General features: G+C 39.7%; 1 protein-coding gene across 2 annotated transcripts in view; it reads left to right on the forward strand.

The window, feature by feature from the left end:
• The window catches only part of SETBP1 (SET binding protein 1), a 399,712-nt gene extending 372,687 nt beyond the window's left edge, over positions 1 to 27,025 (forward strand). For both annotated transcript variants that reach the window (XM_043889282.1, XM_043889283.1), the window contains exon 6: positions 21,613 to 27,025. In XM_043889282.1, coding sequence (XP_043745217.1) covers positions 21,613 to 22,235 — 623 coding nt within the window. In that variant the 3' untranslated portion in view covers positions 22,236 to 27,025. The remainder of the gene's footprint in view (positions 1 to 21,612) is intronic.
• Positions 27,026 to 27,241: the final 216 nt, after the last annotated feature.

The raw sequence follows: 27,241 nt of genomic DNA on the forward strand, positions 1-27,241 counted from the left end.
GATCATGCCCAATGCCCCGTTTCACACGTGAAGACATTGATGCTTCCAAGATTCAGAAATTTGCCTGAGGTCATGCATTTGGATTAGAATTCAAATTTCTTGATTTATTGCCTGATTTCCAGGGGAATCTCATTTCTGTCATAGGCCCAACAATAGCAAAGGCAGATTTCTTTCTCCCTGATTATGGACTTCTAATTTTTTTAGAGAACAGTGAGTGAAACTCATAATTGGATGCTTTAACCAAAGTCAAGCATACAGAAGGCAGTTAATAAATAGTTTCTGGGTTTGATTTCATTCAGTTGGGTGCTTGTACACTAATCATACCTATTTCTGATGAGAAAACTCACTTTATTGTTTTCTTTAGAGTACCATCTTTCATTATAAATAAGGTAATTTAAAAATTACTTCTGGCTGTATACAGAAATCAACTTATTTTCCAATAGGTCATCATTTCTGTGGAATGATTTTGAAGACCCAGACAAGGGCAGAGAAGGAAATGGAAAGAAGAGTAAAATTAAGTTGCTTATAAAGCAAAATTAATTGAAGAAATAATTTATTGGGGTTTTTTTTTTTTTGGCCACGTGCCATGCAGTATCTTAGTTTCCCGACCAGAGATGGAACCCATCCCCCCTGCAGAGGAAGTACAGGGTCCTAAACCACTGGACTGCCAGGGAATTCCCTATTGAGATTTTTAAAATGCTAAAATGATTCAATTAACTTGAAATTCCATTTACTTTAAGGTATCTAGTACAGTCCCTGACACATAGTAGGTGCTGAATAAATAATCACTGAGTGAAATGATTGATTACGAGGCAATAGCTGTATACGTATTCAATACCAAACAAGATGGGAGACATCTGAGAAAAACATGCTTGATATTGGAACTGCTTAACAAGCAAATGGAAAACATTTGACAGACATGTGGTAGGCTGTTGGTAAATACTTGCCAAATAATTTATCAGTCTATAGTCCTAATGGTATTTTTTTTTAGACAGGTGAAAGAAAAAAAGGACCGTTTCCCACTTCATTTTATAAACATGAAATGGAAGAAATGAATGTAGGTCAAAGGCTTAAAAATATGTCTTTTCTAGCTGGTGTGTGTGTGTATGTGTGTATTTTTATTTGTTTAAGGGAATTTTTTTTTTAGCTTCTCCGAGTCTGGTAGTCATGCTGCTTATGAAGTTATTGATTTGGAGGAGGAGGCAGAAGAGGAGCTGGAAGAGAGGGTGGCCAGACTGAGAACAAGTTAGTCTGTGAACTTCTGGGAGGGAGGGGAAGCAGTGGCTGCCACTGGTGCTCAAGCAGGTCAGCTTTCGTGATCAAACTGCTCAATAGCCATTGATCAGCTGCAGTCCCCTGGCACAGCACGGGAGGTCTGGTTCAAGGCAGCACGGCATCATTATTGTGAGTAATTAGGGCTAATGCAGTGAAAGCTTCAATAAAGTTTGTTCGAAATGATGCATAATTTGAAATAACTTCTATTGCCCTGTTCCAATAGTGATTGAATAACCACACCAGATAATGTGCTCCTGAATAAGTTAGCCTGATTTTTCTGATCCTCTACACACTGAACTGATTTCTCAAGGAGATTATGGGATGTGCAGAGAGTACAGGATTTCACTCCTGAAACATGCCCCCACACCTTGTATTTAGGATGAGACTATATTATTAAGTAAATTACAAAGTTTGTAGGCACTTCATAAAACACCAAGAAAATAAATTTCTTTGGTTTCTACACCAAGAGTCTAGAGTAGTAGTGATGGAAAAACAAGCAAATAGGCAGGCATTCCTTTCTTGTCCTCTCTCTCACACACACACACACCCACACACACTGATAATCTCTCATCTTAAATTCAAATAGGAAAAAAGACGTGTATCAAGGTTGCTGTCACCAAATCTCACCTGTTCAAGGTATAGTCCTGTTAGAGATGACAGAGGGGCAACAGAGGGAGCATAGCTCTTAGTTCATAGTTTGTATCTGTTTTGTATCAAGGCTAATACACTATTCTCTCAAACTTCATGATATGTCTTATTTAGAACTATCAGAGTAAGTGAAAATATTTAAATTTCACAAGTCTATCAAATGTTTAGACATTTTGTTTCTGAAAGCAAAAGGATGAAATAATATCCAGGTGTAAATGCAAGAAGCAATGAACAGGAATTTCAGAATTGTAAAGTAATTTATTTGTTTTTTGTGATATGGGGAATCATGATCTGAAGCTCCTGATCAAAATAACAGGTCAATTCAGCCAATAGTCTTGTCCTTCAGAAAGAACCAAAATAGAGCAAATATATGTGCAAGTTAATAGGATTTGGAACATCTAAGAGCCATAAGTATACAAACCAAAGAAGTCATCAAATTGTAAAATAAATTTCTCTAAGTCCAGATTAATCACTTAAAATATACAGGAGAAAAAGTTCAAAAAGATTTAGAGAAAATAAAGCTTTATTTAACAAATATATCACTCAAATTTTCTAAAGGGCTACCTACCCACTGATGTTGAAGTAGCACAGAATGAGCTCAGTAGCTCAGTAGTAAACAGACTCTGTTTGCCTAGCAAGCTCTACTGAACATAAAGTCCTAAAAGAGCCCTCTCCCTTTGGCTCTAAACTGGACATCCTAGAAAAACTGAGTTCTTGTTATGACCAAAGCTGTCCAATTCGATGGACACAAGTTTGAGCAAACTCCGGGAAATAGTGAAGGACAGGGAAGCCTGGCATGCTGCAGTCTATGGGGTCACAAAGAGTCGGACACAGCTTAGCTACTGAACAACAAGACTGTAAACATCCCCAAGAAACATCAAATTCTCCAGAATCTGGCCCCTGCCTTCTGCTCCAACCCCACTTGCTTGAAAATGTCAGCCAGCCTGAAACTCCTTTGGAATCCCCATTGTCAGAGTGTACTTTGCAAAAAACTAAAAACTCATGTCAAGGATTCATTCAGCTCTTTAATGAGAAAACCAACATGGTGATAAAACTGGTCCAGAAAGAATTAGAAGAAAATGGCATTGCAGGAATGTAGGCATTGGAGAAAGAATCCTCAGCAAGATTGCTCAGTGAATGTCCTAATGGGCAATAAAACCATAACCTCTGGGCTTATATTTTCTACTGGAAAGAAATAATTTGCATATTTTCTGGGCGAAAGTCTACAAGTTAATATATTACCTGACAGAATCTGAGCCTTTAATCAGCAGTAGATAGTTAATTCAATAAGGGTACATTTCCCTGGATAATTAATAATCCTTGGGCAGGCCTGTAAAATGACACCAAGACTCCAAAAGGACATGCACCCTTCCATTTACCTTGCTTCTAAGTTTTGGCTCATTTTTCTTGACACCACTTGTGGGCTGTGCAACGCTCTAGCTGAACGCATGTGTTGTTGCTTCTGATTGCCTGCGTTGGAAGCTCAGTACTGTACTAAAGCAGAGTTCACATCTGTGGATGGGGAAGAGCATGGTACCCAGCATAGAGGATTGTGGTGAAGAATAAATGAAGTAAGCCTTAAGCAAATCTTAGCAGAGTGCCTGACATATAGGAAGAGTTCAGCAAATAAGTCTTATTGTCGCTGCTACTCTTGTTGCTGTTAGAAATTGTTATTGCTATTTCCTGTTTTCCACCCTGGAATGTTCCTATCTCCTTCACCCACTCCTCAAGCTGTTTGGATGTTGAATTCATGATTATTCTTCTTCAAGACTCTTCTTCTTCAACTCTAAGAAGCCTTCCCTTACACCCACTTTGAGAATCACCTCATGGCCAAATGGGACACCCCATCTTCTGTGCCCCATGGCTCCCTACAAGCCTATTGATCATTGATCCCTATATTTAATGTGGTGTCTGTGTCCCATGCTGCAGTGTCCACTGCCCTATTGCCAGAACTTATTCAACTTTTTTAAAATTTATTTTTAATTGGAGGATAATTGCTTTACAATATTGTGCAGATTTCTTCCATACATCAACATGAATCAGCCATAGGCATACATGTGTCCCCTCCCTCTTGAACCTTCCTCCTGCCTCCCACCTCATCCCACCGCATACATGTGGAATCTAGAAAGATGGTACTGATGATCCTATTTGCAGGGCAGCAGTGGAGAGGCAGGCATAGTGAACAGACAGACTTGTGGACATAGTGGGGGAAGGCGAGGGTGGGACGAATGAATTGAGTGAGTAGCATGGAAACATCCATTGCCATATGTAAAACTAATAGCCAGTGGGAATTTGCTATATGCTGCAGGGAACCCAAACCCAGTATTCCTCATTCAACTTTGAAACCCCAGTGTCTAGCTCTGACGTGGCATGGGCAAACAATAGCTAATCATTAAATATTAGTCAAAAGGAATTGGACAACAACTGTCTCCTGCACAAAGCCATCTGGTGCATGAAAACACATACTCTAGCATGATATTTACTAGAGTTGAGAGGCATTGATCTGCTTTTATTTTCCATGTCAGCCCCAGAAACAGCAAATCATCCTGAGACTGTTCCACAAGCAAAAGGAGCAACCTGAGAGGGACCCCTGGGGCCTCTAGAATCTTCTGTTCAGTAGTAGCAGACCAGCTTCTGGCTAATCCACCAGGATATCCTCCAAGAAAGATTGTTTTCAAATTAAAAAAAAACAGCCTAAATGGCATGGTATATTTGGTAAATGGGTATGTGTTTATTCAGAGAAGGAGGCGCTTGTACACAAAATGTATTCCTTTACTCAGAAATTCTTTGGGGTTTTCAGGGTGAACTTCTCAATGGAAAGCTGGAGATTACACTGGCCTATGAGTACTTTATTATTTTGTATATACCATTCTTGAATTCTGTCTGAAGTATTGATTTCCTGAGGGCAGCAACCATTTCCTATTTAAGATTTGTTCCATTCAATGAGTATTGAGTAACCCACAAATTTCCAGAACCTTGGGCTAAATGGGATGAAAACAGAGGAAAAAACCCAAGAATACTGCTATTAAGCAACATTTAATCATATTTGGGTGTCAAGAACCTCGTGTGGTGCTGGGTTATATAGTAGATACTCAGTAAACGTGCCTGGACTGGATTTAACTAATTTTGCTCTCTCCAGAGTTGAAATTTTAGGAAAGATAGAGGGTTTAATGACAGGTTGGAAAGTGCTATGCCTGTGAGAAGTTTAACTCAATTTATCTTCTCTGAATGCTTTGTACAGATTACACTCCCAAACACCTCTTGCGACAATCAGACCCTCTTAAAAACAGAGTAATGATAATAATACATTTTATCATCTTCCTAGTGATAGTATCATTCACACCTTCATCGAAGCCCAGTGGGAGGTTTGGCTGTGAGGCATCACACACCGGGGGAGTCAGGTGTGATCATTGTAATAATGATCCCACACTCAGAAATGCAGGAAAGAAAACCTCCCATACATGAAGTGATTTCTATTAAGATACTCATTTTATATCAAATATTCAAACTCCTCTTTATAAATAGGAGAGAATGAAAGGACACTCTTCCAGGGCAGATTTTATGTGGCCGAGAACAAAAGGGCACAAATATTTTACGATCAGTTTTGAGATGAAAGTGACACGCCTGCCTTATTCATTGGCTCTTTCCATTTCCAGAAGTCTAATTAGATTGTTAGTTTAATGGTGGTGAGATAATTTAGTGGCAACTGAAAGCAATTGTGTTAATGAGAAGGGGGGACAGTGCTTTTGGTTTCCTGTAATTAATGGAGAGTTTTTGAAAAACTTCTTGGTTCCAGTGAAGTTGGCATACTGAGCCCAGCTGTGAAAGGGGACAGGGTCTTTCCTGCTTATTGCTGCGGAAATGGCCTCAGGCAGTGTGGAAGAACTGTGTAATGACTGTCATTAAGAATGATCTTAAGTGGTCCAGGCAGACTGTAAGTCAGTCTAAGAGACTGAAGAAAGAGGTTTAGAGAGAATAAACAGGTGTGACAAAGAGACAGACAGACATAGAGAGAGGTATAACTCACCCACAGCCCACTTCACTCTACCTTTGAGAGTCATCGTGATAATCCCAGAGCACCTCCCAGGGGGATTCCTTCTCCTACTTATACTGGAATTGACAAGACTGGTTTAGAATAGACTAGAAGGGATCTCTGCAAACCCCTTCGTGTTGCAGCTGAGGAAATTGAGCCCAGAGAAATGAACTTAATTACAAATATTACCTGCTAGAAATTAGGAAACCTGGACTCTTTCTGGCTACCACACAGAAGTTAAAACTGGATTTGAAATTCAAGGACCAGTGTTATTGCATAGCCTGCAGTACTTAATTTCCTTAGGAGAGTAACAGTCTAACTAAGACTTCTGAGTCTCAGTTGCCTCATCAGTGAGATGGGAAAAATAATTTCTGCTTTTTAGGCAGTGGTGAGAAAGAAATGAAATAGCAGATAAAAACACCAATCACATACTCAAAACAATATATTACTGTCTTATGACCCCTGTCATGTCAAAAATGAAGTCATGTCATGCTACGATTTAATCATGTAAGTCATAATTTAGTCATGTTATGACTCAGATCATAACACCCATTAACTCTCTTCAGCAGTTTTATCCTTACTGCTTGCTTGCATGCTCAGCTGCTTCAGTCATGTCTGACTCTTTGGAATGCAGCCCACCAGGCTCCTTTGTCCATGGGGATTCTCTAGGCAAGAATACTGGAGTGGGTTGTCATGCCCTCCTGCAGGGGATCTTCACAACACAGGGATTGAAGCTGAGTCTCTTATGTCTCCTGAATTGGCCGGTGGGTTCTTTACCACTAGCACCACCTGGGAAGCCCCTTCATTGTCACTACCTCCTCTAAATACACTTACTTCATGCCACGTGTTAAAGGCTTCATATTAAGCTCATCTTACTGAAACTTCTAGAAGATTTTGTTACAAATTGTCAAATATTTTTTAAGTACCTGTCACAATGATACATACAAGTAAATACTGGCCCTTGCCCTAGGGAAACTTTCACACTATTTGGGAAGACCTGACTCTGAAACATGAAATGGCCAAATCATATTTTTAAATTAATAGGTTGAATAACAGTCTCAGATACTAACAGAGCTATCATTTAGCAACCAATGAATCATTAGTTTCCAGCTGAATGGCACTAAGGGAGTTTAGAGGGCACTGAGATAATCTGGGGAGAGAAGAATTGAGATGGCCTTTGAAGGATGGATTAAATTAAATAAGTAGACAGAAGCAGAAAAGACAGGTTTACAGCATCTCTAAGATAGAAGTGTATGTGGAAATAATGACAGATAGAGCTGGAAGAAAGGTTTCAGGTCAGAACATGGAGTCCCTGAAATTCTAGAATGAGTCGTGACTCTTCTGAAGGACAATGATAGCAAAATAAAGCCATGGGCCAATAGCTGTCTGCAGTTGTATTTCAATTGACCTACACAGGTTTATACATTTTTTAAAAAGTTAATTTGTAGATTTTCAACATCAGAAGGTTTACATAATAATCAGAGTTCTGGCTTTTTGGAAACCAGATTATCTGATAAATTTGGACTCAGATTCCTACCTGAAAACAATGATTGATACAGAATAACATTTGTCCCATTGGATGGGCCATATTCTTGTTATTTTTCCATGTCCTCTTCTATTTACCCCCACCTTCTTTCATCATCCTGGTCAACCTCACTCATTATATTGGCTGTCTGGGTCCCTATACAGAACCCTTAAAGGCATGTGACTTTGAGACAGCAACAGGATCAAAACAATGTGAAGAAGACCTAGTCTAGCAGAAGTAGAACAGGTGATCTGTAGTAATACCTGTGTTATTTAACTATGAAATTTGGGGGGTTGGAAAAAGCCTTTGAAGTTGGGAAAACCAGGGAAACCCAGGATTTCTCCTTGTCCAGTTCCTTGTCTTCTTTGCTTTCTTAGTAAGGAAATATGGTATGAAACTCACTTTGAAATAGGGCAGCCCTTGCTTGAATCCATGAATCCATGACTTATGTGTCCCTTGGAGCAATTATTTAATCTCTTAGGTCTCAGTTTTCATCTCTGTACAATAGAGATAGTAATGTCTTCACTTGGTTGTGATCACAATTAAATGAGGAAATATGTGAAATACTGCAGACTGCACTGTAGGTTCTCCAAAAATATTAGTTTCTCCCCCTTTCCTATGGTTTCATATGAAAGCAGAGATGATACAGTCCACTTACCTTTTATGGTCTATGGTATGACACAGAGTAAATGCTACAAAAACAATCATTGAGTAAATTAATGATTAAACACACACACACACACACACACACACACCCACTACACCCTCAGCAAAGAATAAAATTTCTTTTTCTTCTCTTTTCCCCACCCAAGACTCCTAAAATGTGACATCTGTTATTTTAATGTCCCTTGTAAGTAATGTTGTTAGTTTGTTTTATGAGGTCTACTTTTCTTTTTTTTTTTTTCATTTTTTTTCATTTATTTTTATTAGTTGGAGGCTAATTACTTTACAATATTGTAGTGGTTTTTGCCATACATTGACATGAATCAGCCATGGATTTACATGTGTTCCCCATCCCGATCCCCCCACCCGCCTCCCTCCCCATCCCATCCCTCTGGGTCTTCCCAGTGCACCAGCCCTGAGCACTTGTCTCATGCATCCAACCTGGGCTGGCGGTCTGTTTCACCCTTGATAGTATACTTGTTTCAATGCTGTTCTCTCAGAATATCCCACCCTTGCCTTCTCCCACAGAGTCCAAAAGTCTGTTCTGTACATCTGTGTCTCTTTTTTTGTTTTGCATATAGGGTTATTGTTACCATCTTTCTAAATTCCATATATATGCGTTAGTATACTGTATTGGTCTTTATCTTTCTGGCTTACTTCACTCTGTATAATGGGCTCCAGTTACATCCATCTCATTAGAACTGATTCAAATGAATTCTCTTTAATGGCTGAGTAATATTCCATTGTGTATATGTACCAAAGCTTCCTTGTCCATTCGTCTGCTGATGGGCATCTAGGTTGCTTTCATGTCCTGGCTGTTATAAACAGTGCTGCAATGAACATTGGGGTGCACCTGTCTCTTTCAGATCTGGTTTCCTCGGTGTGTAACTAGTACAGCCACTATGGAGAACAGTGTGGAGATTCCTTAAAAAACCGGAAATAGAACTGCCATATGACCCAGCAATCTCATTCCTGGGCATATACACTCTGAGGTCTACTTTTCAAAGAGACACAAGGAGAGAACTTAGCTGCTTACCATCTCTCTCAGAGCTCCTCACCTGTTCAAGAATCCTCTTCCCTAGGAACTGTTCTGTGTTTCCTTGAAACCTCTTTAAATTAAGAGAAACCAGATAGCCTTCATACACCAACAAGGAAACGTGAATCTGTGCTACCAATGGGCAATTTCAAAGGACAATGAGAAGGTACTGATGGAAGGAATTTCAACTCTTAGTGTTTCCAGCAATGTCTGTGAACACCCTGTGTGGCCTGGACCCAGAGCTTGCCCCATAAAGATGACAGAGCTCAGAACAAAAGAGAGTGAGCCTGATAATACCTTTAAATTCAGCAGGGGATCAGACCAGCCTCAAGCAGTGTTCCTGGGTTGTTGGGAATGGTTTCAGTGCTCAGACACACTCCTCCAAGGGATTTTCTTGCCCTCCAATACCTGAAGATATTCTGAGAGGACTTTCATTATTTTGAAATTCAGTTTTTTGTCAGTGCCTTTTAGGTACAATCCTGGTCTTTGTCTTGTGCAAGTTGCTAGAGTTAAGTGATTTGGGCTTTACATATGGAAAGTTCATTTTGTTGTGTAATTAATGGGAAGCAGACTTTGGGAAGCTGATGATCCAGGCCCTTATTTATATGAGAGCATATGTCTGTGTTTTGTTTATGACTCACTCTCTTACTCCACGCATTGTAACTTGGGTTTGTTTACACTAACTTTTCCTAGAATCCAAGCCACATGGTATATGAGCCAATAATTTATGGTCTCTAAAAGGAAAAGATGATGAACGAGTGTTTTCCTTTTAAATTGTCAAATCTTAAATTGAGGAAGAAATATTTGCTGCCTTGTGTCTATCCAAGCTTTTATTTGGAAAAAAAAAAAAAAGATAATAACAACAAACCCAACCTATTGGTTTAGTGCTCAGAACTTAAATATATAGATAATTTGCCAAGAGAGCATATGACCACTCCCCACAATAAGCCATTATAATTCTGATCCAGATGTTCAGCCATGAGAAGACCTTTCCTCTCCCCACCCATCCTCCGTCTCTGTCACTCTCATTTCTGGTGTTATATAGTCAATATATAACATGTACTTGTCTCCTTTTTCCAGGGGACCGTAGTTTTAATTAATCAGTGGACTTATATGTTCAAGCTTGTTTTCTTAATGGCACTTAATAAATTCTAAACTTGTTTCTTTCAGCGAAGCTTCACTTCTCCTATGAGGTGGTTTGGAGTTCAGTCTGTACTTCATAGTACTTCAGTGCTTGTGATCGTAGCTCGGATACTCCAAACCACTAATGGTGCTCTGAAGAGAGTAGTGAACAGCTGAAATATGTGAGGATCTAGTTTAATTTACAGTGATTTGGACCCCCTTCAATAAATCCTTTTCTATTTCACACACAGATTTTATAAAATAGATGGTAAGTGTTGGTTTAGGTTGAAGCACGTGGATTGTCCATTTCAAGTAAGTGAGCTGAGCTCCGTGCTAGGGCCTGACCCGAGGGAGTTGAATCTGAGTGCCGAGCACAGCGGAGGGCTCGGTCCCTATTTGTTCTAAGAATAAATAAGAATGGCTGAGATATGGTCCTTGTGCCTTAAGAAAAAACAATTTAAAACAAGAGATAAGTGCAGATTAATCCCATAATCTTAAAACAGGACACCCTGTGTGACATGCCATCAGAGAGACACAAGCACTGTGCAGGGGGCCAGAAAGATTCACACTGAAATGAGAGTCCTTTTTGGCTTTTAGGGAGAGGACTTCATTTGAACGAATTCCAGCAGAAACTGGAAAGCACTGGAACCACAACTAGCCTTGTTTTGTTTTGGTCTTTTCCCACTAGGGCTGGAGAATTGCCTCTGGATAAAAGAAAAATGTAAGACTTCTCTTTTCCCTCTCCAACATGAGATGCAATATCCTTTCTGGCAGACATAATAGAGTTGGGCACACACCTGTGGGCTATGCAAAGTTTTTGGTTCTGTGGCACACCCTTCCTTTACTAACCAGACACAAACATGTGAAAGTCTAAAGCAATGGGTATAAATTGTTTCAGGGATATTTCACTGTGTAAATTGACATCTTTTCTTGAAAAACTTCAATAAAGGGAAAAATAGCATGCATTTGAGTCTCACGAATCATGCTTAGAAGGGGTTAAAGCAAAAGTTGACATGTGGGTATTCAGATTCTCTGGAAACTTCACAAACCTGGGCCCTCTCTGAGAAAACAAAAATAAGATTCCAGACTTTCACAATAGACTAAAACCAGTAAAATTAAATTTTGCAGATTTAAATAGAAGGCTTGCGTTTAAGCTCAAAAACCAATTCCATGTAGCAATGGCCAAGTTTGGTGGCCAAACTTATGAAAGTGTTTAAGAGAGTTAATTGAGCTTCCATTTAATGTGAACCAACCATGTGATGTTGCTGGGAAGAAAAAAAGGAGGCTTTTTGGTTGTTTGTTTTTATGTAGTTCACATTAAGTATAGTGCCATATGCATTCATCACTTCATACTTGGAAAATCAGTTCCATCCTGGGCAACAAAATTTAAGGTGAGATTTGTCAGATGATTAAATCTCCAGTGGAGGGTAATCAAATGGAATATAGTCTAGAATTAATTTCATATGAATATAAATAAAGGGATTGAGGACATTTTACCTAGAACAGAGAAGGCTTGGAGGTATATAACTATTTTTACAGAATCATATTTATTCCTAAGTAAATGTCCTGCCAAGGAATTGAGAGATGTGTCTGAACGCACAGTACTGAGGGGTGAAAGATCAAGATGAGAACTTTATTCTCCTAATGTCCTGGTCAATGTGTTTTCTATCAGATTGTAAATAAAAGTCTGAGTTTTAAGTAAACAAATGCAATTATTAAGACCAAATAGAAAAACAAAACATGAATACCAACCATTTGATCTAATTCTTAAAGTTCTAGCATGGTCAATAAGGATTTATTTCATCCAAGCCTAAATATTAAAAATGTGAAAATTTTCATAAGATCATGTCTGTTACATTGTTCTTTGTTCTTCCTTGTTTTTCTATTTTCTTTTTCAAAACTTACAAGAGAGAAAGAAAATCTCTCGTGATCACTTATGAACACGTATCTACAATAGCTGGAGTATTATATAAGTGATGGTATTTACAGTTAAGAATACTGCTCTGCCACATTTGAGAGGAAAGAAAAGAGAAATAAAGAGCCCTTTGAGAGGGTGCAGCTACCCCCGCCGCGTGACCACCTGGCATGCTGTGAGACTCAACAGATGTAGCGTCAAACTTTTTGGCATTAACTGCACTTCTATCCAGCCTCTCACGTTGTCTAGTCAGTCTGCTGGGGCTTGAGCCACATGCAACATACAAAAACCAAAGTTGATTGAACAGAGTCAGGCTAAACGGCTCTAGTATTCCTCAGTTAATGAGTGCCGCCACTCTCAGTTCACACCTCACCAAGCCCCTCTGACTCTATTAAGTATCACTCTCAGAAAAACGCCCAGACTTAAAATTCTTCTGTAGATTCATCCTGGGCAATTCCTACTAATAATATGGACAGTTCACTTTGAGGTTGATTTAGTTGCCCCTATTTCTTGTTTTCTGATCTCTGAGCTCATTCCCTTCACCAAGCTTTCTCAGGCCTGCTGAAGTCCTGGTTCCCTTTCTTAGACATTCTTTGAGCAACCTGACTTAGTGGCTTAGTCTGTCTCTGGAGGCTAGTCACCACCGCCTTTATCTGTCCAAAAGTGTAGGTGGTTTGTCCAAAACCCAGGCTCCTGAAAGGACTGGCATTTTAACCCCGTGGTTAAAAAGTCAAGGATTCTGAAAACCTAGGAACCAGGACCTCAGAACTGCCTTTCCAAAACATGGAGGTCAGCATCAAATCCTACTCCAGAGGCTCTCCATGAATGAAACACTCTTTTGAACTGTCTTGGAATTGTATGCAATTCAGTTCAAGGTGCTCTAGGGAATATGAAGATTAATGATATTAGGCTTTGGTTTCTAGGGTTTAGAAGCTGAAACAATCCAACAGGAAATATTAATCAAGCATCTACTATGAGAAAGAAACTATAGTTCTCTTCATTATGAGGGGTACAAAGAAGAACACATGCTGTCTTCAAGAAGCTTTAATGACTTCTTAAGCCATGGATTCATAGAAAGTTAAATTCCTCTAGGATTAAATACTCAGTAAATAAAGTCTTCGGGAGCCTAGAAAAACAAAGGAAAACCTTTTAAGCAGTTCAGATTTTTGATCATGAGGTGGTATCAGTAAAATAATTTTGAACATTACCCCCATGTAAATACATATTTAGAATATGTGCACTTTTAAAATGTAAACTTGAAAAGTTGAGACAAATCTGAAATAAATAATATTCTCAAAATAAATTGAAATTTCATTTAACTGTATTATTAATGAGACAAAAATATTTTCACTGTCATCAAAATTTTTCTAATTTTAATATTTTTAATAATGTTTCAGAGAGAACCAAGTGACTGCATTTGAATACTTCTTTTCGAAAATCTTGGGTTTTAACACTTGTGACTAAGCAGTTTGAAGGTCTCATTTCAAATTCAGTTTGTTTCAATACTTGTTAGTAGATGTTATAGGTTAAAATGGTATTTCATATAAACATAGATCCAAAAGGAGAAAGTGCATCGTTTTGTTTCAATCACTGTTTTTTTCAATCCCATCCATCAACTAAGCAAAGGTTTTTTTTGTTGTTGTTGAAATTAGACTAACCAACTTCCTTTATTAACAGTCAGATGGTCTTGCATATCAAAAGGCATTGCATTTTTTAATGAGCTCAGATTTCTGAAAACATTTCCAATCAATTTCAAAAACTGCTGTCTCCATAAGATGAGTTGGCTTCTAAAAGCAATTACTTCCTTGCCCATTTTGCCCTAAAGGGACATTAAGGGCTTTTTTCGTTTTTTAACAATTGCAAGGTAACGTTACAGACAGCCTATTGACAGCACCAAGAAGGTGAAAATATTTAGAATCCTTCTCTCAAAGTAAAAGAAAATTGTCAGATTCATCTTTGAAAATAGCAACTTCTTTATACTGCTATAAGTTTGCTGCAAGGTAACCAATGAAACTCTGTGTGGTATAGAACATATTTCATTGATATTCTTGGTCTCGTTACAAAGTATTTTTATTTTTTGTGAAAAACTTTTTTTTTTTTTTTTACTGTTTAAAGATCTTAATTTTATTAATTTAACCATGTACAAGACCTGAGGACACCCGAAGGGAATAAACTGATGGGATGCCATTAGTCCCTTGAATGCATGCGGTCTCCTCTTTTCCCAGGGACCTCATGCCCAACTGTGACAGGTGACAGATTATCTGATATGCAGCCCAAATATGGGCATCATCCGCTATTGTTCCTTATATTAAGCATTAGACTGCTTAACATGGTTTTTTATTTTTCAGATAAAAATATAAATTAAAATATTATCATGTTTTTCTTGCAGCCCAGTTTCCTCCTTGGAGAACATACACCCCACTTGAGAGCCTGCCAATTTAGAACAGGATCCAGATCTGGAGAGGCAGAGAGGAGCCCCCACATATGAACACACAGGCACACACCTACTGCTCCACCTCTCCACAGTCACACTGCTCTCCTCACCTCCTGCCTTCCCTTTTCCCACAGAGACGTGTGAAATAGGAGCAAAACAAAGACCAGGTCTCCTCAGCCATTGCGGCTGAGATAGAATATACCCTCAACACTGCAGCTGAGATAGAATGTTCTTTCAAAATAAAACCCTAAGAGGAAGCTATCCTTTAGTGGTTCAAGCAGTTACTATGCTTTAAACAAGCTAGTTACATTTTCAAAGAAACCCCCAACTATACTAATGTGACTTTCAGAACAGAATGGAAGCACACCATTCTATCGGTGGCAAGTCCCCCACATCTGCTAACCCTTAATTCTAAATTATGGCTTTCAAATTGGAAAGCAGTGGTATATCGCACGTGTGCTGATGACCGGCAGTGACTCTGATGTGCCCTGGCCCACAGAGGCCTCACCGGCCAAGGGAACTTGCCATCTTTTTCAAATGAGCTTTTAAGACCAGGACACAGAAGGTTAATTTAAACTCTAAGGAAGAAGGAAGAAAGATTGCATGCCAAGGAAAGTTGCTTCATATATCCTGTTAGAAAATAAGAAGTAGCATTAGGAAAACAGGAGATCATTACTGAGTTAAATACAGAAGTATCCAAAATAAAATGCTGTTTACATGCATGCTAGCGTGCATGCAAGCTCAGTCATATTCAACTCTTTGTAACCCCATGGACTGTAGCCCACCAGACTCCTCTGTCCATGAAATTTTCCAGGCAAGGATACTGGAGTGGGTTGCCATTTCCTCCTCCAGGGGATCTGCCCAACCCAGGGATAAAACCCAAGTCTCCTGCATTGGCAGGCAGATTCTTTACCAGCTGAGCCGCCAGGGAAGATTCATATATCTCATTAGAAAGTAAAAAGTAGCATTAGGAAAACAAGAGACCATCACTGAGTTAAGTACAGAAGTATTTCCAAAATGCACAGTTTACATGGGAAAACATTTAACAATCAGATTCCCTTGAACCTGTATTTGTTGCCCATGTGTTACATACAAGATCTTGCCCTGCTGTATGGTTAACTCTGGGAGCACATAGGAAAGTCCTGGCCTGTGCCTGCAAAGAAATCTTCTAATGTGTATCAACATACAAAGCCCTTGACACTGCATCTCTGTTCCTTGACTGAGGCCAATGTGCTCCAGCCCTATCTATCTGAAGCCTAACTTCACTATGGGCATTTCAATAGTCCCTAAAATTTCTTCACCTTCCCAATAGCAAGAAAAAGTCTAATTAGTTTAGAGATAAATTTGTCTCCCACTCTGACCCATCCAGAACTTTACAAAACCAGAATGTGTCTTGCCTATGTGCAAAGTCTCTAAAAGTTTAGTACCTGTTTCTTAAGAAAATTCTATATACAGCTAAGCCTCATTAGCCCTTGTCTTACTTGCAGTGCTTACACAACATCTATAAAGTCAGTGTGCAAAAGGAGTGCTAAGCCCAATGTTTGATTATCATAAAAGAAGTAGCAGAATCAACAAATGCTGGTGAGCCAATCATCTGATAATGGGAGAAGATAGAGAAATTCGAGATGTGTATCAAAACCAACTCAACCATTTGCATGGCAATTTTAAGCACAGAAAAAAGGTGATTTGCATTGCAGAGTTATGAAGAAATGAATTCATATTTTGCCTTAGCCACTCATAATTATTCTTTCAGGCTAACAAAGAACAGGCAAGATATAGGACAATTATAGGAAAGAGAGCAAATATGGAATCAATCTTGCTGCAAGAGACCAGAAATTACTGTCTAATAATGAAACAATTTGAAGAGAGAAAAATCTGTTAACATTTAGAGGGACAGTGAAATCATAAGCAATAAGGAGAAAGATTTGTGACTATCAAACCCTGCCAAATCCAAAGCCTTCCTCTCCACCACACTAGAATTTCAAAATTATTAGATGAAATAAATGTTGTAGAAAGCCACCTCACATTTGGTAAGGCAATTGATAATGAGTATAGGAAAGAATTTGAGCTTCTCTTGTAGCTCAGCTGGCAAAGAATCCGTCTGCAATGTGGGAGACCTGGGTTCGATCCCTGGGTTAGGGAGATCCCCTGGAGAAGGGAAAGGCTACCCACTCCAGTATTTTGGCCTGGAGAATTCCATGGACTGTAGTGTCCAGGAGGTCGCAAAGAGTCGGACACGACTGAGCAACTTTCACTTTCTTTCGTAGGAAAGAATTATAACAATCTTTAAATATAGAAGGGGACATTAAGAGCATCTAGTCTTAATTGTTCAATGTAACAGATGAAAAAACAGTCTGCGCTTTACTGGATAATCCCTGTGTGTCCTCAGTATGCTATGGTCCTTGGTCTAGAGCTGAGCTGTCATTAGCCACTAGCCCATGTAGCTATTTAACTTTAAATTAAAATTCAATTCTTCAGAGACCCAAAAGGAGCTAAGAGGTTCATCCTAATTCAGCTTGGTTTCCAGCTGTCCCTGCCAAGAGCTCTTCCTACTGACCTGCACTCTGGTGCTATTCACACACAAAGTAATGAGCTTTGCACTGGAAGTTTGAATAATACTTATAGGATACAATAAAATTCAGATGTTCAGTTGATGGGAAACCCCTCAAAAACTGTAATATAAAAAAGAAAGAGGGATATTTAGTCTTAACATGTGAGGCCGTCAATGGAGATTGAACCATGATGCATGTTTATGCAATTAGTTAGAAAATAAAACCCAGAGCACTCATTCATTCTCCCACCCCACCCAGCCAGGAGGATAGCTACCAGCAGGAGTTTTCCAGGAGATGATATATGACCTTTACTGAGGACATTTCTTATTCTTCTAAAGTTATTTAGGTAAAATAGAGCCCAAGAGTATGAAAAGCAGAACACTCTGACCCTTAGCAATCCTAAGATCCGAAGAAAGATGTTTTACTGACACTAATTATTTCTATTTTTAAACCATGTATTATGGAACTAGCAAGTATATATCAGAGTAGTAGGATAGCATACTCAGCTTCAACATAATCAACTCATGGCAATCTTGTTTCAGGAATACTTCCACTCCCCTCTTCCTTCCTTTATTATTTTGAAGCCAGGGCCAGATGATATCATATGATTTCACCTACTAATAATTTAGTAGGTATTTCTAAAAGGAAGGTACTTTTAAAAATGATCACAGTGCAATTATCATACCTAAGAAACTTAGCAACAATTATATCAAGAAATGCCTAGATATTATTAAAATTTCCATGAATTTATAAAGTATCTCTTGACAGTTTGTTTAAATTGGCATCCACATGTGGTCATTTTATATCTTCTTTTAATTTACAGCTCTACCCTCCCCTCCTCCCCACTTATTTGTTGAGGCACCAGGTTGTTTGCCAGGAGCTTCCCAGAGTCTGTGCTTTACTGGATGATCCCTGTGTGTCCTCAGTATTCTATGGTCCTTGGGCTAGAGCTGAGTTGCACAATATGTTAGCCACTAGCCCATGTAGCTATTTAACTTTAAATTAAATTAAAAAGTCAATTCCTCAGTCACACTTGCCACATGTCAAGTGCCCCGTAACCACATGTGGCTAATGGCTACTGTATGCTGCTGCTGCTAAGTTACTTCAGTCATGTCTGACTCTGTGCGACCCCATAGATGGCAGCCCACCAGGCTCCACCGTCCTGGGATTCTCCAGGCAAGAGTACTGGAGTGGGTTGCCATTGCCTTCTCCAAATGGCTACTGTATGAGACAGCATAAATACAGGCCAATTCCACCACTGCAGACATTTCTATTGGGCAATGCTACTCTAGAGGTGTAATAAAGTCCCACGAGGTAGCTTTAGAGGGAAGAAATGTTGAAATCTCGGCCACTCAGTCTTTGACTCAATTAATCTGCATGGGAGTCACTTTAAACTTTCATACCTGGTCATTGAAAATGAGATAAAAATTCAAGGGATCTGTGTGTGTTTAATTTACATAAGTGGTATGCTTTACAAACACTCATTTTCTTTTTTTATTCAATTGTTTTTAGATTCAGCCATGTTGATATGTAGTTTATTCTTTTTAAAGATGAGCAGTATTTCATTGGGTGAATGTTTTGCAGTGATTCATTACCTTTTAAATTAATATTTAGATTGTTTTAAGTCTTCTGTAACATACACTGAGCTTCAGGGGACATCATCAGCCTCCTGTCACACATGAGCAAAGGAGGCAACCTGGCTGTGGGATCTCTGGGGCACTGGGCATGCCCATCTTCAATGCTAGTAGTTATTGCCCAATCACTTCCCAAAAGATCCTGACAATTTGCTTTCCTGCCAACACTGTGCAAGTCTTCCTACTTCCTTACAGAATTACAAATATCAGGTAGTCTCAGACTTTTAATTTTTACCAATATGAGTTCACATATATGCAGTAAAAGTACAAATTCAACCAGGGAAAGGGAAGGAAATAGAATTGATGATGGAGCACTGACTGAACTGACTCTAATGTTTTCTAAAGCATATATGGCAAAAAGTAATGCTTATTAAATGTGAATGGTGGGTACAAAAGAGTTGGTTATAGTATTTTTAGTATTGTTTGGTAAGTTTAAAATACTCAGAATGAATTATTTCATAATTTTTAATGCAAGGGTTTAATAAAAAATATGTATAAGAAATTATTGAATATGGGATTATCTACTATGTTCCTTTTTGTCTGACAGTTCATGCTTAAAAAAGTACTGAGATGAAATATTCATTGGTTGTATTTGCTCCACATGACCTCCAGTTCAGCTCACAGTTTTCCAGTCAAGCTTTAATCATTGAACATTGCCAGCTAATTGCCCCAAATGATTTATTTTGGAACTGCATGCTTTATTTTGTGTCACATAGCATTTTCTTCTCTTTGGATGATATAAACTAAAAAGAAGGTAAACTGCTAGTGGAACTTTTCTTTGGAATGATGCTAATTGTTTTGTGGAGTATTTCTGACAAGTTTTCCTTTCCTCACGAGCAGTGTGGACAAGGTAAATGACTTGGCTCTGACATGAAAACTTGCTGTTAGTGTCGCAGTTATTTGGAATGGTCAGTTAAAATATCTAAACTAAAACTCCTTTAGAGAAGAATATAAGACAGCAATGATCAGTGTGATTCATCAGTCAAGAAACAATTTTTAAATCCCTTCCATGTACGAGGCACCATGACATGCCCTGTGAGGGACATGAAGACCAACAGAAGTTGGCCTCTGTGTCTGAAAACTTACAATTGAGCAAGCTTTTCTTTTTACAACACTAACTACAAAAATTCTATTTTGTAGTCAGAAGCTCACTCTGGCTTTGTTCTATTTTGATCTTTATAACTTATTTTAAAGATTGTTCAGTAGGTATTCATTGCACAGTAAGTCTCACAATGACCTTTGGCCAAAAGCAGTACCATTTTGGCCTGTCCTATGGAACTCAGAGCTTCCCACTCCATGAAGCCTATGGCATAAATAACTTCAAATAAAACCCTCCAGGAGATCTGTGTCAGGCACAGCATGAGAGAGAGATGGGGAAAAGCAGGGGAAGAATCATGCCGAAGTGCCCAAGAGTAAGTGACAATGCTGTCTGTGTTTTCGCCAGTTTTTCCTCATCTCCCTTAAGATATTTATTCTGCTTCTCCACTAACAGTTGAAAAAATGCAGGATGACACAACAAACCACCATGCTAAAATGAAACACATTTGCTTTTAGGCCTGCAGTGTTTTTGTAGCATTGACAACAACTACGTGGGCTTCTTTGGGGATGAGCATTTAGCGTAAATCACAGCAGCAAAGAACTAAGGACTTTTTATGCTTGGAAGTGGCCAGAGAGAGGAGCCAATGTGAAGATAGGGCAGCTCGATGTGTGTGAGTGCCTGTGTGTGTATGTGTGTATACACATGTATATACAGGTGTGCCTCTAGTGAACAACACAAGGAGGAAGAACAATCTAGAGGAAAGGTCTGCTCCATCTTGAAGCTATTCACACTTTATGGTGTCTGAACTTCAAAATGAAGCAGTTCTGAAGGCTATTTAGTGGCGGCAGTACAGGACTTCCTGCGACTAGAAGTTTGGCTCATAAAATAGAGGCGCATCTGGCCACCAGGACATGAAAAGAGTTCTTTGCAAACAACAGCCCAGTAGCAGGGGTGTAAATAATTCAGAAACACCTGGCTGGTATTTTCCTTGGGGATTCCAGAAGATGCACTAGTTAAGAAAGACCTGGTCAATTGCACATCATCAGGCAAGTTGACAAGTCCAAACCATTGGGGGTGGGGGTGGGGGGCGGGAATTAAGAGAGATAGGGTCATCCCAAATATAGTGTACCTAAAAGAATTCTTCCTCTGTCAGTTAGGGGATGATGGTTAGGGATATAATAGGTTCAGTTCCGGATTCTAGTTCAGGTCAAGGCATCTCCTTTTTGAGGTTGATGGTACAAACGAATGAGCCAGATTCTCTGATCCAGAGGGCTGCTTGTCATTTTATCCTTTCAGCATCTTTTACAAAAAAAAAAAAAAAGTATAGCCTAATGCTAAATTAAATTAGATCAGAGGTCATAGAGCTGAATAAAAAAATAAAAGCTATAATAGAAAAACAACAATGGAAGACTTTATATTGTGATTCTGACATTGACTTCCCTGGCAGATCTGTCTACACGGTGTGAGCCTATTTCCAAACTTAAAAATGGGAAGAGTATTTCATGGGATTTCTGTGGAGAATGAAATAATGATATACTTTGTACACATACTATTCAACCCATGTTTATTTCTATTTTTTTAATTTTAATAAAAAAGAATTAATAGTGGGTAGTGAGTCATAGCATCAACTTTCCATCATCTTTATAGCCAAATATAATGCCAGTTGCCACTGAAAAGACTGGGTTTAAGACAGCCTGCATCCTGTGATCAGTTTCTTCTCTCTTCCCTTCCTGCAGCCAGCTCCTCCCTGAAGAAGCGATTTAAGCGGCGGGAGATCGAAGCGATCCAGTGCGAGGTGCGGAAGATGTGCAACTACACGAAGATTCTGTCCACCAAGAAGAACCTGGACCACGTGAACAAGATCCTGAAGGCCAAGCGGCTGCAGAGACAATCAAAGACAGGCAACAACTTCGTCAAGAAGAGGAGAGGGCGTCCCCGGAAGCAGCCCACGCAGTTCGATGAGGACTCCAGAGACCAAATGCCAGTGCTGGAAAAATGCATCGACCTTCCCAGCAAACGGGGTCAGAAGCCGAGCCTGAGCCCGCTCGTCTTGGAGCCGGCCGCCAGCCAAGACACCATCATGGCCACCATCGAGGCGGTCATCCACATGGCCCGGGAGGCGCCGCCCCTGCCCCCGCCGCCGCCCCCGCCCCTCCCGCCGCCTCCGCCTCCCCCGCCGCCCCCGCCGCCCCCTCTGCCCAAGACCCCCAGAGGAGGCGGGAAGAGGAAACACAAACCTCAGCCTCCGGCCCAGCCCCCGCAGCAGGCGCCCCCGCCACAGCCCCTTCCCCCGGAAGAGGAAGTGAAGGCCAAAAGGCAGAGGAAGTCGCGAGGGAGTGAGAGCGATGTCCTTCCGTAGGGTGGGTCCGAACCTGGGGCCGGGGGTGGACTGACGCGTTGGAAGTGCAGTGAGCCGGGCTGGGCGGAATCCCCGCCGCAGGGACACCATGCCCTGCTCTCCAGAAGCTGGGCAGGGGCAGAATCGGGCCAGAGGACGGGGTTGAGCCTTCAGGAGCTCTTGGCAAAGCAAAGCAAGGGGACGTCTTCAAAAGAATGGGTGTGTGCGTGCGTGTGTGCGCGCGTGCGTGTGTGTTCCACAGCAGTTCCCACCAAGCAGCACTTCAGAATGGCTAGATCCTTGACAGGCAGCAGGAGACCCATCCCGGAGGAAAAAGATGGTGGTGCTCCCTGAAAGCCGCCAGACCTCCTGCAGCCAAGGTGCACCCTTGATTCCATTGCAGTTACTGGACAGGAAGATTGAAAGGGAAACGCCCTCAATTAGGAAACATTCCAAGGGGAGAAAAGCGGCAAATTTCTCAACTGGCTTTGTTGTAATCCACTTCCATTTAATTGGTTTTTATTTCTTCTGGTTTTTCGAGCTAGGCTAGGCTTTGGGGCACCAAAATCATCATCAGGTGACCCGATCTTTCTGTTAACAATACGGTTTCTCAGATAGACTGATGTCATCGGAGGGTGAAATTCTAGTGATAGGCAACCTCAGACATGCATTCATACTCTTGTGTGTGTTTCTTCTACCACACATACTGATTTTTAGCATCATCTGTTCCAACTTTTTCTTTGCACATTGTACTTCCATGTACCTTTTCATTACCTTTCATACCTAAATAATGTAAACCTTACCTGTGTCGTCATGTTCATCCTTGGCATGCTGTTCCAAGGAACTTGGCTTTGAATCCCAGTCATTGTGAAACAAATACTTAGTATTGATAGAGCTTTTTAAAAATAAGTAATTTAAAGCAACTAAAGATACATTGACCCAGGTATCAATCAGGTTATTTTTATACTTAAAGCATATCAGCGAAGTACAGACACCTTAAAATGGTTTTAATGCCCCATAGAAAATGGAATAACTGACAAATCACCAAAAATTGAAACCCCAGACCCGCCAGAAAGACAAGTGTCTAGCAATGCCTTGGTGTGTGATTTTTTTTTCAAACAGATAACTGTCAAAGGTCATTGAAAAAAAGGGGGGGGGGGAGCAAAAAGACAATAGAAGTCCATTATCTCTTTTCATGAAAGCAGATGGGATTAAGTGTTCTTATCTGGGAAAAAAGAAAGGAAATGCTCAAAGGGTGTCACCACTCCAATCCTATCACATCACCTTGGACAAAGTATCCAAGTTGTGGTTGCCTTAATAAACTGAAACATATTGTACATAATGTAATTATAAGTCTATCAGTCTGCATGGATGCAAACTGTGTGTGACAAATCGTCTTTTAAATGGTCAATTTAAACTGTACATTTCTCATCCAAGTTGTACTCTAGCCATTGGTTTAGCGTGGACAGATATTCCATCTCTTTTACCCATTTCCACAACCCAAGTAAAACATGTTAAGAAACTCAGAATGAATATAAAGTTATTCCGTTGCCATAGATGTTTTCTAAAAGTCAGATATGGAAACTTCAAATAAGTATTTTCAATTTCCTTCCTCACACCTCCCCCTTATCTTCCCTAAGACATCAAATACCTGGTATGGTAGATTATAAGAAGAGAGACACTAAGAGACAGAATTAAATTTTCCGATGAGAATGAGAATATCTGGTTTACCTCCAAATTGCTTCTTTACAGGAAGTTGGGAACAGCAGAAAATTGTATTATTACTTCAGAACACAACATTATTTCCTTAGAGAAAGAAGGATTTTTGTCGGGAACATAGGAGAGTAAGGGATGGGTTATCTATCAGAGTAAATGTTTAAATTCCAAGTTAATATGCTTGCAAACATCACTGCTCTGTCATGGCACCAGCAGTTGGTTGAAATTACCCACAGAGTCATCCTATTGTGTGCTATCACCATGGACTTCACATCGTGTGCTGCCACTGTGTCAGTAGCATTTAATCCCAGCATATGTGAGTTTAAAGGAATGCAGTCTCCTGTTCTTCAAAGCTTATATCTTAGATACTCAGTTTATGACCTAGATTGACCTTTGGCATTTCACACAGGTTGAACAGCAAAATCAAACCAACCACTTTCAATTTGTCATTCCCAAGCCATATCTGAGTGGTTCCAAAGTCATTCAAGAGGAAGGTTTAAATTATCCCTGCTCACCCCACCATTGCTATGAAAGAATACCCATTTTCATTCCAATTAAGCCATAAAGAGGTTTCTCTCTTGTTGGATTTTGAAAATAATTGATTTCATCCTTTCCTTTGCCCTTCTTCCTTCAGTGTTGTACTGTTTCCCCAACCAAATCTGTGAGCAGACTAAATCTTCCTGCAGAGAGGAATAAGCTGACACTCTTTAAGCTTCTTAAGGAAGGACCTAAAGCTCAATTGGCATTAACCTCTAGTAGGTGAGAAATTTCAAATAACCCTAGGATACATTAGAATTTCCAAACCAACAAAAGGTATTCCAGGAGAGATACAGCAGACTTATACCTTATACATAAATTCAGTTCGCCAGTGATCATATGAGTCAAATGCAGATCTTCTACATTTATGATCCCAAGACTAGATTGGAAAACTGCAGAGGAGCAAAACTGAGATAAGTGAATCCACTGTTTGGAGGTGGATGCAAGTCTTGTCACCTGCAGGGCTTCTCTTTCCCATCAAGTTCTTCCCTCAGTATCGCATTACTTTGATTTTTTTCTTTTGCTTTCTATTAACCTAACTCATCTTTCTAGTATGACCATTTCCTCATTTTCTAACTACCCCCTTTGCATTAGCCTCTCCTGTCCAGGCTCAATATGGGGCCAGTCTCATTTCACATCTTATTGGTAGCAGAACCAGTATTAGAACCCAACTCTCCTGACATGCACTGTGGAGGTCTCTTAGCCACTCAACACTGCTTTCTGTGGCTGCATATTTAGAGAAAATGCACGAGACTCCATAAACCGATCCAAAAGTATTTCATAATAAGAGAAATTCCTTGGTTTACTTTTCTGTTTCCTCCAAGACTTGCCTTCAGCAAGGAGGCACTTAATATGGACCCACTTATATGGAGTCTGATTAGGGGTAAGCAAAGGGTGAAATCGGTATAAAAATCACCTTGAGGGTGATGATGGGTCTCTGAGCCATCTTTCTAAGTGGCTGGGGAGCCACTTGTTTTTCAACCGCTCATCTCAAACGAGAGAAACAGAGTTTAACTTCCTCTAATGTCTTGGCTCCCACTGCAACCCGAGGAAGACAGGTTGAAGGAAAGGAGAACATGTCAGGGCTGGCTTGTGATTTGACGGGCCTGGGACTCAACAGCCACTGACAGCCCCAAGTAGGTGACTAAGGGCCGACAGGATTAGCATGTTAACTTGGCTGCTGTCCGGAGTGAGAGGCCACATTGATGGCAGTCGGAGTTTGTGTTCTGGGCATTGCTGGTTCTATAAATATGATAAGCAAGTGGTGACAGAATTATAGTATAAGGTGATGTACTACATGGAGATCATAAAGGATTTGGTTTTAGGACTTAAGTAGAAAATCCACTCCTACAGCTTATTACCCGACAATATTCAGATAATGAGCTTTTGGAGAATATTATTTCCCTACCACTAGGAAGATTTACCTGGGAACTGTCTAAAGTCTATACATATATTTCCAAAGCCTTTAAATGCCAACTGTAGCATGGGGGTGGGGGGGAGGGGGGGAGGTGGCAGAAGCTGAAATGCCTCAAAAGCCATTTAAGTGTTACATTGCAGGATTTTCAGTCCTTCACATTATGTAAAAGTAGATAAATATAGACATTATTCTCAATTCTACCCTATAATATCACAATGGTCCACACGCCAGAGCTTACAGACAATGTCATCACAGTGCCTAGAAACTCGAACTGTAATATACCGTAGCATTTTCTTGGTGTTTTTTAAAGTTTCCTTCCATAACACCAGGCTCCCTCTGCCTCTTGTTTCTTGGAGAGTTTGCCCTACTGATGAGTCTGCCTCCCTTGTTGGACTCAGTCACTTGGGGAACAGTCTTAGAAGCACATATCAACCAAGGAAGAAACTTCCTGGATATCTCTTGCCCACTTGCCCAGGTATAATAAACACTAAAGGGGGAAAAATTGAAAAGAGCTGCCACTGGTCAACACAGAAGGGCAGTTCCAGCTTAGGTTGGTGTCTTTCTTTTTCTTCCTTTTTTTTTAAAAAAAAAAATCTATTTCTTAAATAATAATAAATGCACATGATGTGTTAAATATGTATATATATATTTCAAAAGAAAAAAATGGGGCACAAGATTGTCTTACAAGTCGTGCTGGCTAATTTTTAGTTTGTATTCATAAGTGGTTTTTAAAAGCCTTTTTTAAAGTGTAATTTGCATGTTCTACTTTGATTGTATGTAAACATATTTTAGAACAAAAAATGTATTTGTATTTTATTGAATATAGAGGCAAGAAAAATTGTACATTGTTTGAAATGTTCTTTTTGTAACAGTTTTTATTCATAAAGCATTTTTGTACATTTAAAATGAACATGGACTTGCTGTTATTTGAGGCGTAGATACATCTGGCATGCTTTACTGTCATGCTCCTCCATGGTCTTAGATGTTGGGTTTTAAACATTTTTTCTAAAAGAAAGCTCAGTCTTTTTCGCTACCAGATCAGGTTAGCACAGTATAGAGCACTTAACTATTAAAAAAAAAAAGTTAATCCTATTCATATGTTATTCATTGTGTGAAATTAAAGACATTCAATTCAGTCTAACATGAGTTGTGAATTCTTTTGTTTTATTTTCCATCTGGTTCACATCACTAAGGAGTTTAATAGCATTTAAGGGTCTTTGCTCACACCAACTGCATATAGAATCATTGAAAAAATTCTCACCAAATTTCTGCCTTTTGTATGATTCTGGGAAGTACATTTTGGGTAAGATTTGAGTCTGATTTACAGAGTTACTGTTCAGAATATATTACACCTGGA

Source organism: Cervus elaphus, chromosome 27 (assembly GCF_910594005.1).
Source record: "Cervus elaphus chromosome 27, mCerEla1.1, whole genome shotgun sequence".
NCBI classification, from domain to species: domain Eukaryota; kingdom Metazoa; phylum Chordata; class Mammalia; order Artiodactyla; family Cervidae; genus Cervus; species Cervus elaphus.